The sequence below is a fragment of the Lytechinus variegatus genome, chromosome 18 (assembly GCF_018143015.1).
Source record: "Lytechinus variegatus isolate NC3 chromosome 18, Lvar_3.0, whole genome shotgun sequence".
NCBI classification, from domain to species: domain Eukaryota; kingdom Metazoa; phylum Echinodermata; class Echinoidea; order Temnopleuroida; family Toxopneustidae; genus Lytechinus; species Lytechinus variegatus.
In genome coordinates, this window is record NC_054757.1 from 5,781,970 (window position 1) to 5,799,009 (window position 17,040).

At 35.4% G+C, this 17,040-nt stretch overlaps 1 protein-coding gene across 1 annotated transcript in view; it reads right to left on the minus strand.

Moving 5' to 3' along the window:
* Positions 1–4,080: 4,080 nt before the first annotated feature.
* The window catches only part of LOC121432153, a 50,291-nt gene continuing 37,331 nt past the window's right edge, over positions 4,081–17,040 (minus strand). The window contains exon 5 of the mRNA XM_041630009.1: positions 4,081–4,863. Within this exon, the coding sequence (XP_041485943.1) occupies positions 4,081–4,863 (783 nt within the window). The remainder of the gene's footprint in view (positions 4,864–17,040) is intronic.

Here is a 17,040-nt window from a genome sequence, read left to right on the forward strand (position 1 = left end):
TAGACCGATTGGCAATTCACCTTTTCTTAAAAGCACCAGATGCAATGAATTGAAATATCGGATTAAATGACCCAATCAACTGTATTGCTGTACACGCAAGCGAATTATCAATCGATAAACCACCACTTTATACATCCCATTTGTTAGTCAAATTTAAACAATTTCATTTTTTTCCACTGCTTTATTCAAGTCTTATGCCCAAACAAGAAACATGTTATACAAAATATAGACAAATGTGGGAAAGCTTTCCCATTTTTTTCCTGGGGGGGGGGGGGGGGGGTCATTTCTGACATCACAGCCGGTTTAATTAACCTAAACTGAAAAAAAAACTACCGTACCTTCCCAAGTGGTATGTTGGTTCCACATTTTAACAAAACAAACAAATGTATATCTGCCCAAAAAAAATCTCTCGGGATTTCAGAAATGTGGTGGGTGTTTCATAAAGCTGCCTGTAAGTTACGAGCAACATACAAACAATTGGTGACCCTTTCTCGTGAGCTAAATCAACACCTATGAAAATCTGGTGTACCTATATCATTGACCACGAGAAAGGGTTACAGGTCGTGCGTAAAGTCGCTCGTAACTTACGAAAAATTTTATGAAATGCCCATCTGTTCCAATTCTATGAGGAAAGGCTGAATCACACATGCTTTGCATTATCTAATCTGAAAATTGCTTTGGTTCTAGGACAATTACCCCTGAGGACAATTACCCCCCCGGACAACTACCCCCAGGGGTAATTACCCGGGGGTAGTTGTACGGCGGGGTATTTGCCCGGGGGGTAATTGGCCTCGGGGGTAATTGTCCGGGAGTAGTTGTCCGAGGGGTAATTGTCCGGGGGGTAGTTGTCCTGATCCTGCTTTGACTCATAAACCAAATACAGACTGGATTGTAGTTACATATTTCAGAGAAGCAGAAAATTTTAAGAAAATGTGTTTGATATAATTGGAGTCATGAAAAGTGTTTAGTATAAGCCTTCAACCGAGCTTGCCTATTTCCGTTGATCAATCCATAATTCTCATGTTTAATTTTCATACAAACTGACCTGTCATTAAATGTAAAAAAACAACAGGAATTAATGTTCACATACAGTATATTTATTTGTCAACTTTCCAGATTTACACATCGTTCCACATCTTCATCTAATAAAAAAACTCTCAAATTACATTGACATATTATATAGAACAGAATAAACATCAAATTACTGACAAGGATATTTTCTGACTGATGTCACACTCTAATCAACACCTCAAAAGCTTATTCACACCTGCAGAATCATGAAAATACCTGGGGCCGATTGCACGAAAGGGTCTTTGCAAGGACCATCTTTTATGAAGGACCATCTTTTATGATGCGCCATGTGAAACGCATTTTAGATAAATTATCTGCAAACATATTTCATTCGTCCGTTAAAATAAAACATTTGTTTATAAAATGTGATATATCATGAAATTTTATAAAATTTGATTTAAAAGCAAGTTAATGAATCTTAATCTTTATCATAAATTTCAGAAACACCCCGTTCATAGCGTATCATAAAAGATGGGCGACACGAAAGACGGTCCTTGGAAAGACCATTTTGTGCAATCGGCCCCTGGTATTTTGCTAGTTTGAAGTCAAAGTACTTGTTCAGGTAATTTGCCAGTTCGTCTACTGCCAACTCGTCCACTCATCACATGGTCTACATTCATTTAGTCTAATGCCATTCCGTCTAACAACCATTTGGTCCATTAACCATTTGGTCCAATCATCACTTCGTCTAATCACCATGTCGTCTATGACCATTTTGTCTCATAACCAGTTGGTCTAATATCTATTCGATATTCATTCATGTTGCACAATTTAACACTTAGTCCAATTAGACCAAATGGTATATATACAACTGGTTATTAGACAGAATGGCATTAGACTAAATGAAAATAAACCATGTGGTGAGTGGACGAACTGATGGACCAAATGATAGGAGACAAGTTGGCAATTGGACGAAATGGCACTGCGTTAGACGAATTGGAAATGATCCCTTGATCACATTATTCCCAAAAGAAAAGACTGTCAGTTAAAGATCTACCTCCAGGCTGAAAATAACATTTTTTTGAACAGATAAAATAAAATCAGACAAACAAAACCCTGGAGATTTCATCTTAAATCGGACAAGAAATAACAAAGTTATGACATGTTAAAGTTTTGCATTATTTTGGTGAAACAGTTCTTTGCATTTCTTCATGAGCAAGGTGATGATGTCCTATCTCCACTTATTCTTTTGTATTTTATATGAAATTATAGTTATTAGATATTCAAATTTTGTCCACCAGGAATTAAATAATTGATTAACCACAGAGTTAATGTGTAAGATAATCACTGCTGCAACATACTTTGTTACAAGGGAGACATATTCATGAATGAAAATATGAAATAATTATGACTTCATGTAATAATAATATAAGTGGGAGAAATGATATCACCAGCCCACCTATTATTAATGATGGTGTGCATGTATAAAAACTGTTTTCACACAAACTTGTAAAATTCAAGTTTTTTTTTTTTAGCAGATTTTTAATGAAATTTTCACCATTTTACTTAGATGATATTCAGCCTGGCGTACCCCTCTAATGTCCCTTGTCAATAGTCTGTTGTGCATCATTTAGCAGGCCCCCATCTTACAAAGAGCTACGATTGATCCGATCAATCTCAACTGTATGAAAATCCATCCACACCATTTTTTTAAAGGAAATTAGATTTTTCTGATTTTAATGCTACATTTTTTGGGGGTAGACTTGACCTTTAAGTACAAAACCTGCCCTGCCTTGGCAGACTCAAATGCATGGAATAACGATCAGAAAATTTTCCTGATTTTGCAAGTGTGAATATGCCTAGAGTAACATGTAATACTTGGCATTTGATGCCTGCAATTACATAAATATATTTACAAAGAATTTCAAAATTCAAGTGCATGATTGCAAATTTATTGGCAAATAGGAATACAAAATATACACTATATATCCAGACAAATTTTGGCAATGACTAGAAACACCTAGAGGGAAATACAAAAATAGAAGATTACACATCATATTACAAACACCTGTTTTGAATATGGGACCTGCATGTCCCTTGCATTCATCAATAATTCTAGGGGGGGGGGGGCTGGGGAAGGGGGGTTAAAAAAAACCTAGCATATAGGACACTTGTAGCCGTGACCAGAGCCACTGAAGCCTATGACCCATATGCTGAAAACCGGTTTAATTCAAACTTGTTTCATGCAGCTGTTTGTAAGATACAAATGACTTTATGTACGACTGGTGATCCTTTCTTGTGCTATGTGATATCCCTATATAATTGAGTTATGAGCTAAAAAAATGTTCCAGTCGTGTGTAAAGTCATGCGAAACTTAATGAACAGCTTTATGAAACACCTACCTGGGGCCCGTTTCATAAAGCTGATTGTAAGTTAAGAACGACTTTAAGAATGACTAGTGATCCTTTCTTGTCAGTGGTAAATGATATGTTCATTGGTGATTACTTCACGCATAAGAAATGTTCACCAATCATTCATAAAATTGCTCTTGACTAATGATCAGTTTCATGAAACACTTACCTGGTGGGTGTTTCATTTATCTAGTTCACACCTGCCAGGCAAGCAAGCAACTTGATCATAATGATTATCAATACACTGGGCAAGATTTTTTTTACGTAATACCGATACAGCTTTATCTAGCAAATGAAATTTCATAATAAAGAGAGAGTTGTAATCATATTGCAAGTCTTAATCTACTTCATTATGATCAGAATCATTCCTCTGATGGATAATACTAAACATAAATCTTAGCCTTAGGATAGATATCAAAAGTTGAGTAAAAAGACCTCTAATCATATCCATGACAATCAAATTGTTACGACACATACAGTATGTATTTCATTAAAAAAGAAGTTGATATAAATCAAACTCTTGAATGGTTCGACTACTATAACATCACGGCCTTCATTTCATGTTTAATGCAAGATATGGGCTACATCAATTTCTCCTGTTACCAAACTTTAATGATCAACACTGAAATAAGGTAGGCTAGTGATCCACTGAAATTCATCAGTTCTTGTCTGACATATTTGCAATGACTGGACTACAGTTTTCAATTGTCTTCTTGTGTCCGTCACACCTGTTCTCGTCATCTCTATTATCTATCTTCGGTTTGGTCTGACCGATCGTTGACCGAGTGTCATCGGTCAGGTCAATCTCTGTCAAGACACCATTCTTGTTGCAATCCTCATCTTTGGCTGCAGGGTTGGCGAAGACTAGATCCTGCGCAGGACACTGGAACCGGGTCGGTGTGCCTTCGGTTGATGATTGATCGGGCGCAACGTCCTTCCCTCCTCTGCTGGAGTTGTGCCTCCACAGGAAGCTTGTCCTGCTGAATCGCTTGGGCGAGTTCTTGCTGTTGGCGAACCTGCGATTGAGCGTGCAGTAGTGCGGTGCGCTCCCCTCCTGATAAGGGGTAGATCCGGTGTTCTTGATCACCTTCTCCGGGGGCAGGGTTCCTGCTTTCAGCGACAGCGGCACATCCTGGGCAGTATCCGGCAACTTTAACTGCTGATCACTATTGCAAGCGCCTGCGGGGGATGAGTTTGCAGGAAGCGTGTTGCGCCTCTGGGAGTGTTGATAGGGGTTTGAATGACTTCCTTGGGGCAAGGTGCTTGTCTTGTTGGAATCTGGTGTCTGGTCTTGACGCAAGGTCCCATTGGTGGGAGGCCCTGGTTGACATACAGGGAGAGTATGGAGGGGCCGCGAAGCCGGGTGAGGGGGTAGTTGGGTGATGGCAAGCTCCGCAGCAATCCGAGTGTTCGTCTGGCTTGAGTTCACTATAGGACCTCCCTATGGACAGATAAAATAAAAGGGAACAGTAAGACACTTCCTGTTACTAATGATCAAATCCTGCAGGCTATTGGTCAGTGAAAATAATTGAAACCACCAATGGACAGACAAGTGAAGTTTGCAAAACATAGTTTGCGTTTGAAAATTCATTGCCTGCAAAGCTGGCAGCATCAGGGTTGTTTTCAATATCAAAACAAATCTTTATAGAGGAACAGTATACATTCAGTACACGATGGCATACTTAATTTATTTGTACAGCTCTGAACATGTACTTTTCATTTCCATGAAATAAAAGAGGAAAGATCTTAATCTATATGTTTTGAAATAGAAAATCTCATCTGACAAATTTAATTATTTTTTTTGTATTTCAATTATTTTAAAGAAAAACAGCAAAAATTCTATCATGTGCCTTCCATAAAAATATCTAAACTTATCCTATTCTTGATTGATATTGTCAATCCAAATGGTACAATATCTGTATTATTGGCATGTTTTCTGAAGTCTAGTTTAACTGAAATAGCTACATGTAGGTCTTGGCATAACTCTGCTAAAATTATGGGAAGTTAAAAATGTCAAAATGTTGTTTTTGCATTCTATGCTTCTTACAATTCCTGTGTTCTTTCCCTATACTTTAATAGTGAAGAAAATTTGTTATTCCTCATGACGAGGAGCAGAATAATCTCCATTGTTTTGATTTGATGCTACTTTAGGTGCATTGGAATCGCATCCGAGAATGAACAAACACAAATGGCACCGACCTTAATAGCTTGTCAAAAAATATTAGATTATTTCACAAATAGTTCATGCACAAACTGATGTACGACCACATTATTCTGATACAGATTATTTAAAAATGAATAAATGAAGTGGGTATTACACTGTAAAGACACTGTTTACATTTTTAAGCATGTTATTTAAGCCAGTCAGTCTAACTACCATTGTTTGAAGTGATGCTCTAGGCTGAAAATATTTCTATCTCAATAAATAGAGTAAAATTCACAAAGCAAAATGCTGAAAATTTCATCAAAATCGGATAACAAGTAGCGATAATAAAAAATATTTTCAGCCCGGACCATCCCTTTAAACTTATAAACTATTGTTTAAACCTCTTTTAAACAACTTGTTGTTAAAGTGACAGGCAAATACGTGCTTAAGATTTTAAACAGCATTTCTACAATTCATGCCATATGCTTTATTTTCATGCTTGCATGATCATGCTTTCCAAAATGAAATACAAAATAACTTCCTTACATCATAAAGTCAAATCTTTCCAGAAATGGAAATCCAAGCAAGACCCAACACATGAATCCATCATGGGATTCTAAATATCCCAACCATTCCTTCCATTAAGCAATCATACATAAAAGTGGTATGGATTTAAAAAAAAGATAATTCATATCTGCAATTCAATCTAATTAAAACACAATAAGATTCTTCGATTAAAAATAACATATGTACATGAATGCCTCAAGTAGTAGATGTAATTGCAGAATAATCTGCATAGACGATTGCTGTTATTTGAATCTGTGAACTGAATAAATGCAGAAAGATTATTTGTGAGAAATATCCTAAAATTAAGTGTGCAACGTGACAGCTTTGGAGGGCACTTGAAAGCACTGAAGATAAGGAAAGAGTAAGGAACTCATGAAAGCTACATGAAATGATGCATTCATCTATCACCTACCCTCATTGGCGGCAGAAGCCAAAAAAATTAAGGGGGTGTACCTGAAATTTTGTGATGGACACATGTAAAAAAAAGGTCATCAACTTAAATTTTTTTGGGGGGACAAGAGACATTTGAAGGGGGGTCCACCAGAATTTTTTTTTTGGGGGGACACAGGAAACAAAATTTACAATAAAAAAAAAAGGTTATCAGGTAAACATTTAGGGGGGACTGTCCCCCACCTCAAATATTTTGGGGGACTTCCCCCCCCCCCTTCCGCCGCCTATGCCTACCCTTGGAAGAGTTAAGGATGTAGTTATTTCTCTTTGGGGAGCATTTCAAGAGGAGATTCATCAGTGATTTCATTGACAACTGGAAGTGAGTGAAATTGTTGGATTGCATCTGGGGTCCATTTCATAATACTTGTTTTAAAGGTCAAGTCCACCCCAGAAAAATGTTGATTTGAATCAATAGAGAAAAATCAGATAAGCACAATGCTGAAGATTTCATCAAAATCGGATAAAAAAAGTTTTGCTTATTTTTAACAAAATAGTTATATGAACGAGCCAGTTACATCCAAATGAGAGAGTTGATGATGTCACTCACTCACTATTTCTTTTGTTTTTTATTGTTTGAATTATACAATATTTCAATTTTTACGAATTTTACGATTAGGACCTCCTTGCCTGAAGCACAAAATGTTAAAATAATGGAATTCCACGTGTTCAGGGAGGAATGAAACTTCATTTCACATGACAATGACGAGAAAATCAAAATATTTCATATTTCAAACAATAAAAAACAAAAGAAATAGTGAGTGAATGACATCATAGACTCTCTCATGTGGATGTTGCTGGCTCGTTCATATAACTGTTTTTGTGAAATGAAGCGAAATTTTGAAATGTCATAACTTTCTTATTTTACATCCGATTTTGATGAAATTTTCAGTGTTATGCTTGTTCAATTTTTCTCTTTTTATTCAAATCAAGTTTTTGTTGGGGTGGACTTGTCCTTTAATAACAAATTTACAATAACAGTTAAAAGCTACTGAAATCCCTCACTCTGATTGGCTGATAGTCAATTTGTTAATAGAAATCTTGCATTTGATATTATAACAAGTCTTTAGGAAACGGAATTCAGATTGGCTAGGATCAAATTAATCATTGATAAGAAAGTTATCTTGGTCTATGAAGTGCTCCTTGATCTCTCCTCTATTTCTCTTCTCCCATCTCCTCTCTGTGACCCATTTTATATATCCCCCCCCCCTCTCTCTAATCCTTTTTTTTGTATTTTCCATCCCAATCTGTCTCCTCATCCTCCATCCCCTCTCTTTTCATCTCTCCCCTCTCTTTTTATTTCTCTCACTTCCCCCCCCTCTCCATCGCTCGCTCTCTCTCCCTCTTCTATTCCCCTTTGGTCTCCCCCTCTATCCCAATTTGTTTCTTTCCTACTTATTCTTTTTTTTATCTTCCCCTCCCCTCTATCATTCCCCCATCCTCTCTCCTCCATTGCTCTCTTTCTCCTATTCCCCTTTGCCCCCCCCCCCTCTCTTCCCTTCTCTCCCAATTTGTTTCTTTCCTACTTATTCTTTTTTTATCTTCCCCTCCTCTCTCCTCCATTGCTCTCTTTCTCATATTCCCCTTTGGCCCCCCTCTCTTCCCTTCTCTCCCAATTTGTTTCTTTCCTACTTATTCTTTTTTATCTTCCCCTCCTCTCTCCTCCATTGCTCTCTTTCTCCTATTCCCCTTTGCCCCCCCCCCCTTCCCTTCCCTCCCAGTTGTTTCTTTCCTACTTATTCTTTCTTTATCTTCCCCTCCCCACTCCCATCTCTCTTGATCCCTCTCTCTCTCCTTGCATCTCCCACCCCCCCCCCTCTGTCTCTCTATACTGCCATCCCCACCCTAAAAAAAGGATGCAGCCACTTCTCACTGATATCTTCATTGCCTCCTCTAACCTAGCTCTGCAGGACAAGATAACCCCCCATAAGCTGAAAGGAAATTCCCTCTGATATCTAGAACATTGGCCTGGCCATCACCCTTCAGTTTGAAAATCATTCAAGACTTTCTTCATATCAAACATGCTTTATGTATGCCTGAAATTAATTTTCTCATATTTTTTTTTCTTTTTTTTTGTAGGTGGAGGGGATGTTGGGTGTTACAATAATATGACAAGAGGAAGCTTTTTGAGAAAAGTAGCTCTAACTGTACAAACTGCAAATTGAAATTCAGTATCACTTTCTCGTAGATAGGTGTTTGCATGTGAATGAACATACCAACTTAGTCTACATGCACAGGACTTTGGTTTTCACATAGTAAATTTAAGGCAGAGTCTTAAAGGGATGGTACAGGCTGAAAATATTTATAGCTTACTAAATAGAGTAGAATCCACTGAGCATAATGCCGAAAATTTCATCAAAATCGGATTGCAAATAACAAAGTTATTGAATTTTAAAGTTTAGCAATATTTTGTGAAAACAGTCATCATGAATATTCATTAGGTGGGCTGATGATGTAACATCCCCACTTGTTCTTTTGTATTTTATTATATGAAATCAGGTTTATTCCATTTTTTTCTTCCAAGAACTAGAAAAATTGGATTGACAACTGATTTAGTGCATTAGATATTTATTGCTGCAACTTATTTCATTACTAGGGAGACATATTATTCACACTTGAAAGTATGAAATAATGAAAAAATAATGATTTTATATAATAACATAAGAAAACGGAAAGTGGAGATGTGACATCATCAGGCCACCTATTGAATATTCATGACGACTATTTTCACAAAATATTGCTGAATTTTAAACTTCAATAACTTTATTATTTGTTATGCGATTTTGATGAAATATTTGGTATGTTGCTCAGTGAATTCTACTCTATGTATTAAGATATAAATATTTTCAACCTGGACCATCCCTTTAAGTAAAAGATGATATGTCTACAGGATTATGCCATATCCAGGGTTATGATTTTGTATATAACAATAGGATAGGTAGAAGAGGCGGTGGTGTTGGCGTTTTCTTAAAAGATTCATTATGTTTTAAACGTAGACATGATTTGAATGTGGACAGTGATGTTTTTGAAGGTTTTGTTGAAATAGAAAATACATCTGGTAAGAACATAAAACTGGCCGTCATTTATAGGCCTCCTGATCAACCATTGCTCGAATTTTGTGATACATTACGATCTATTCTTAGTGTTGTTAATAATGAAAATAAAATATAGTATTTCATTGGTGATTTCAATGTTAACTTGCTTACTGCCACTTCTTGCCATGAATCTAATGATTTTTTAAATTTGTTTACAACCTTTTCCATGTACCCGCTTATTCACCACCAGACTAGGATGACAGAATACTCATTAACATTATTGGATCATATTTTTACAAATGACATTATGAACAAGTTTAGTGGTGTTATTGTAGTAGATGTTAGTGACCACTTCACGTTTTTCAGTATTTCCTGTTATAAGATATTTGAAAAAATAAATCGTATATACAAAAGAAAAATTAATGATAATAATATTAATGTATTAATTCAGCGGTTGCACAACGTTAGTTGGAATTTAAAATCTGATGACCCCAATGTTAGTTATAACCAATTCTTGGATAAGTTTTTACGTATATATGATGAATGCCTTCCTTTATGTGAAATAAATATTAAAAATAATCGTAAAAACAAACCTTGGATTACTTATGACCTTTTAAAAATGGTAAAGAAGAAATATCGATTGTATAAAAAAATTCATTAGAAAGCCAACCGAATTCAGAAAGAGTGTATTTAAACAGTATAGGAATAGAGTCACTTGTGAAATTAAAAGAGCTAAATATCAATATTATAAGAACAGATTTAATAATAATAAAGGCAATATGAGAGCCACATGGAAAACAATCAATGAAGCATTAGGAGTTGGTTCTATTTCAAAGCAACGAGTTGATAAAATAATCGTCGATGGTCAGGAGGTTACAAATAAACTTGATATATCCGAATCATTTAATAATTACTTTGTAAACATTGGCTTTAATCTAACAGATAATGATACATATTGTAATATTAGATCCCACCACCAGATAGTTAGAAATAATAAATCTGCCTTTTTTCCCCTGTAACTTGCAAGTAAATCGTTAATATTGTGTCTGCTTTAAAGAATGGAACAAGTGCAGGATATGATGGTATCGATATTCATGTTATAAAAAGGATAATCAATTTAATTTCTGCTCCCCTTTGCTTTATTTTCAATTCATCTATTTCAAATGGTTCATTTCCAGACAAACTAAAAATAGCAAAAGTTATACCAATTTTCAAAAACGGTAATACCAGTGACATGACAAATTATCAACCTATTTCTGTTCTTCCATTATTTTCAAAGATATTAGAAAAATGTTTATATAAACGGTTATATAAGTTTTTGTCTTCATGTAATATTTTATTTGGTAATCAATATGGATTTCGCTCGGGTCACTCTGCATCGATGGCTCTTCTCGATTTCATTGATAAAGTTTCACATTCTATAGATTCTAAGGATTACATGATTGGTTTATTTTTAGATTTAAGTAAAGCGTTTGATACTTTAGATCATAATATTTTGTTTAAAAAATTAGAAACGTATGGTATTCATGGAAATTTGTTATCTTTATTTAGAAATTATTTGTCTAATCGCTTTCAGTTTGTTGATTTCGATAACCATAAATCTTCATATAAGTTGATTCGATGCGGAGTGCCCCAGGGTTCCATACTTGGCCCACTACTTTTTTTGATTTATATTAATGATATTATTAGTTCTTCGCAACTGTTGCACTTCATTTTATTTGCAGACGACACCAGTGTGTTCATGTCAAGTCCAAATTCAAATTCATTGATAGACACATTCAATAATGAATTGATCAATGTGAATGACTGGTTGATCAACAAAAAACTAGTTGTTAATGTAAAAAAAACACAATTTATTATATTCACAAAAAGAAAAATTAACCTTAATAATCCAATTTTACGATTCAATGGTCAAAACATATCCCGTGTTTCTGTGGTTAAATTTCTTGGTGTGTATATTGACGATAAACTGACTTGGCATGAGCACATTGGTGTCGTGTGCAATCGCATTGCAAAATGTGTGGGTGTTCTCTACAGACTTAAACACTTTCCTCGATATATTTTAATTATGTTGTATTATTCAATGATTCTATCACACATAAATTATTATTGCATGGGCTAGTGGGAATGATTATTTTATTTCTAGATTATTTATACTTAAAAAAAAGGCCATTCGTATAATTTGCAATGCCCCTTACAATGCCCACTCATCACCTCTTTTTATTCAGTTGAACATGTTGAACGTATATGACACAAATGTTTTCAATATTGCCTCATTTATGTTTATGTGTTCCAAAGGATTATTACCACCATATATACTTTCTAAATTTTCTCTCAATAATACTTTTCATGAATATAACACTCGCATTGCCACAAATTTTCATTTACCCAAGATAAGAACAAATGTTGCAAAAAAATTCAATTTATTTTAAAGGTCCAATAGTTTGGAATGATATCCCAATACATATAAGAAATATCCCTTCTTCAAAGAGTTTTAAAAAACATTTCAAATCCCATCTTTTGAGTTTGCATGACTTTGATTGAGTAATCCCTTTTTTTTAATAGATACAATTCTTGTTTTTACCCCCCCCCCCATCCATCTGTTTGTTGTTTATTTCTTGCTGTTCTTACTCTGTATATATACAACGCATTGCTTTAACTTTGTATAAGAGGTCGGCGTTTATAAGGCTTTTAGCTCTTTTTGTCGTCCTCAATTCCCATAAAACCTTTTGTTATGTAATTGTATTTTCTTTTGTTCTTATTACCTTTAATTGTTTATAATATTTCTCCTTTGTATGTATTCATGTTTTTTATGGTGAATGAAATAAATGAACTTGAAGTAGTGAGACTAGATTCAACCATTGGGGTTGGAGCCAGTCTCCACCCACCTCAACATCATTGTGTTAAAGTATCAAATTAGAGAGGCTTATGTCGAAAGGGTGGGTGCTGTCGCGTTAGGGTGCGTCAACGCGAACATTCGTCCAAAGCCCCCCCCCCCCGGTTTGGCCGAAAGGGTGCGTTTGGAGCGGCACGTCGCGTCGCGTTCACTGGAACGCGCCCTTTCGTCCAAAGCCCCCCCCCCCCCCCGGTTTGGACGAAAGGGTGTGTTTAATAATAATGAATAAATAAATACAAATATTTATAAGAAAGCTGAACAAACAAAAAAGACGAGTGATATGTGAAATTTGCATAGGAACATAAATCATCATATGGCACAAACATTCTTTTTAAGGTAAAAAAAACAATGACGGCATGCTGCATGAGGATTTTTCGGTGGAAATGTTTTATGGTGTAATATTGATACATGTAAAAATTATGACTGATTTCAAGGTTCTTTCAAATAAAAAAAGTAACTTACCTTCAATTTTATACTTTGCAGGTGTGTATTTATTACAAAGGAAAACATTTGTATACCTGGAGATATTTGGTGTCCCCCAAATTATAAAACTTACGGCAGATGTGTCCTGGAAGGGCAAGGCCAAAATTGATGTCGGGTCAGCATTCACAACGTTTAACTCTTCAGACCCTACCTTACTATATTTTACACTTGAGACCCTGCCTCAGTATATTTTGTGAGATGCATCTGTTGTGTATGTGTGCGCGTTGTGTGTATAATAATAATAATAATAATATGTGCGTGTTGTTTGTATAATAATAATACTTATAATAATGAAAATAATAACAATAATAATACTTATAATAATGATAATAATAATAATAATTTTCATCCCAAAGAGTGAATTTATGGAAATGAATTTGGAGTGAAAAATTGGCGCCAAGTGGCATATTGCAAGGGTGGGTATCTGATTTATCATTATTATTATTATCATTATTATTCTTAGTTGAACTTTTCTTTCTTTTCCTTAAATTGTCAATGCTTTAAATGATTGAAAATCCACTATTTTACATGCAAATTGGCAATGTTTGACAAAATACCTTATATTCAGCTTTCTTATAAATATTTGTATTTATTTATTCATTATTATTAAACACACCCTTTCGTCCAAACCGGGGGGGGGGGGGCTTTGGACGAAAGGGCGCTCTCAACGCACCCTTTCGGCCAAACCGGGGGGGGGCTTTGGACGAATCTTCGCGTTCGCGTTGACGCACCCTAACGCGACAGCACCCACCCTTTCGAAATAAGCCAATTAGAGACTGTGCTTGCAGACTAAACCAACCCATTTTCTGACTAATACAACGATTACGCCAATTATGACTGTAATCAATTACAAATCTTCCGCAGAATTCTTTGAAATGTATCCCAAATAGAACCAATTCACAAACAGGTGTGGGATATTAATTAAAAACACTCAACACATTATGATCTAGTTCACAGGGATTAGTTCTCCATCAAAAATAGAAACTGTATGTTACAAATCTGAAACCCAACTTCCAATATGACCTTCACGATTCCAAAGTTGGACAGTGTTCTTTACATTAGCAATCTTAATCAAGTACGCTCAATTATTGAAATTTCATCATCATCATCGCTTCAGTCATTTGACCACAAAAAAAGTAAATGTATGCTTTTTATTTGAAAACAATAGAACATATTTTTTTACATATAGTAATGATAATAATAATATAGGTATATTTACCCAGGGAAAGCCGCTTCAGTTCCCAAAACTGTTCTCCCAGCGGGCCCTGCTATTATTATTACCCTGGCTTTAGCTGGGCTGCCTAGGTGCTCAAAGCATTCAAGGAATTTCTTCCTACCGGGTACCCATTCAACTCACCTGGGTTGAGTGCAGCACAATGTGGATAAATTTCTTGCTGAAGGAAATTACGCCATGGCTGGGATTCGAACCCACGACCCTCTGTTTCAAAGTCAGAAGACTAATCCCCTGGGCCACAACGCTCCACAATATATAGTGTAAGTGTAAATGGAACATGGTATATAGTGAATGTGTAAATGTAAATGGTATACAGTGTAAGTGTAAGTGAAAATGGAACATCTTTTAAGGTAAAACTCATCATCAACTTGAAAATTCTAGAGCGTCATCAGTATTTATACACTCTTGAAATGAAGAAACTTGGTACAGAAAAAAGAACCATGAGTGTAGATACATAAGATTAATTATTTCTCCCAAGAAAGTTAGTGTGCAGGGAACTAATAACGATGTGTCAACTACTCACTTGCAATTCAGAATGGACTACTAGCATTATTTTGCTTGCTATCTCTCATGATGATGGTCTATCTACAACTTAAAACACTTGGCAATTCTGCGACCCACATATTGTTGTCTGCTCCAAGTCTTTCTTCTGAATGAAACAACTATGAAATTCAAACTTATAACAAAAAGACATAGAAGAAAATTTTCATTTAAAATTTCAATGTTATCAGTACACTTGATAGATAAATTATAATAAAAAAATGTAAAGAAATGCAAACTATATGAAAAATCAATGCTATTATTTTGGTGAGGTCGAATTTGACTTTCAATGGCATGATTTTTGTGGCACATACACACTTGTTTTGTTTTCTTATCAGTTATGAATGTAAAAAGGAGTAGCCTAGATAGGCCAATGGCTTTTTGTTACTCCCTCACATCCCATTCATATACTTTATATTTTGTCTTCAGTTGTCAATTTTGTCTAAATAATGTACAACTGTCAATGTTGTGTTTACTCAGTTAAATTAACTCACTATTATATTGTACCCTGTTTTTAAGAGATGTGAATGAATTTGAATTTGAAAAAATGGATGGAAAAGGCTTTTGAAACTACCTTTCTATCCCTTTGTCAACTGGTTTTATGACAAGAGTTTTGGAGTTTGTTATGACTGACCAAGACACTGAATGACCACTTGGAAGCAGGGTGTTCATTGCAACTGAAATATTATTTTTAGCCCCGATTAATTCACTTCCTTGGATAAATTCTTGGTTGCTAATCCCCTCGCTGGGTGTAGTCCCCCATATATTCATAACAATACTGATTATTGATTGAAAAATATGAAACCACGGATCAGAAGATGACAGACAAATCTATTCTTGATTGAGATTTCAATAAACTTTGGCACAACTGTCAAACCCCCAACCTAGTCTATGAAACAAGTACGTTGGGATCATGAAAATTGATGATTGATTGAAAATTCAGTTTAAAACAAGGATATTTTTACAATATTGTTGAAGTGAAATTAATAATACTCAATAATAATACTCAATATTTACAACACGCTTTTCCCAAATGGCCCAGAGCGCTCACAATTTCAATTAACATATCTATACAAACAAAAATCAGAATGATATATTATTATAATGAAGGCAATTGCCTAGAACAAGAGAGTTTTTGTTGGGGATTGTCTTATTGCGAGAGGGAGCTTGTTCCATTCCATTGAGGACGCAACGGTGAATGTTCATCTCCAGTCTGTTTTCTTTGCCTACAAGATTTTAATCTTTTTGGTTGCCTCTTACCATATGTTGATTTTTCCTTTATTTGAATGTATAAATTGTATTTATTTGTTGTATATTTATTTGTTGTATGCGTTGTTATATTTATGCATTTATATATTATGGTATTTTACATTGTATTTAAATATTTTTATATGGTGAATAAAGGAATTGAATTGAATTTTTGTTGGATATGTTAATTTAAGTGGGTCTTCAAAGGATCTAGTTCTTCTACCTGGGACGTAAATTTCTAAACAATCAGACAAGTATTTTGGGGCTTGGTTATAGAGTGATTTGTATACAAGGAGTAGTCAGTGACTTAAAAATAATACGTTGTCTAATCGGGAGCCAGTGTAAATTATATAACAGGAAATTATTTGATAGAGAATAAAAATATAAATGTAAAAAATATTTTTTTCAATGCAGGAAAGTCTATCAAATCAAAAATACATGCACCAATTAGATATTACTAAATTAAGTTCACGGATGTTCAATAAATCTAGAATTGGTCCCAAAAATGTTGTTTTGACTCAGAGTCAGAGAATAATTGCCCTCTATTATGCAATTAATGGAAGTAAAAAAAATAGGTCAATGGTTCTGAATTTGACTTTTTACAAGTTCAAAATGTGTTATGCCTGTTATACGGGAGGGAAAAGGGAAGGGTGCATGAAGAGGGTTCGAGGGTGAGGGGGGGGGGGGGTAAGGAGAGTTGTGGCCCAGTGGATTAGTCTCCAGACTTTGAAACAGAGGGTTGTGGGTTCAAATCTCAGCCATGGCATAATTCCTTCAGCAAGGAATTCATCCACATTGTGCGGCACTCCACGCAGGTGAGGTGAATGGTTACCCGGCAGGATTATTTCCTTGAATGCACTGAGCGCCGGTGATGGTAGCTCGAGCTAAGGCCACGGTAATAGTTGCAGCGCTTTGTATCCTCAGGCAAAAAGCGCTTTAAAAATCCAGCTAATATTAGTATTGTTAAGGGAAGTGGAGAGGAGGCGGTGGTGGGGTTGGGGTTGAGGAAAGAGGGTAGTGCT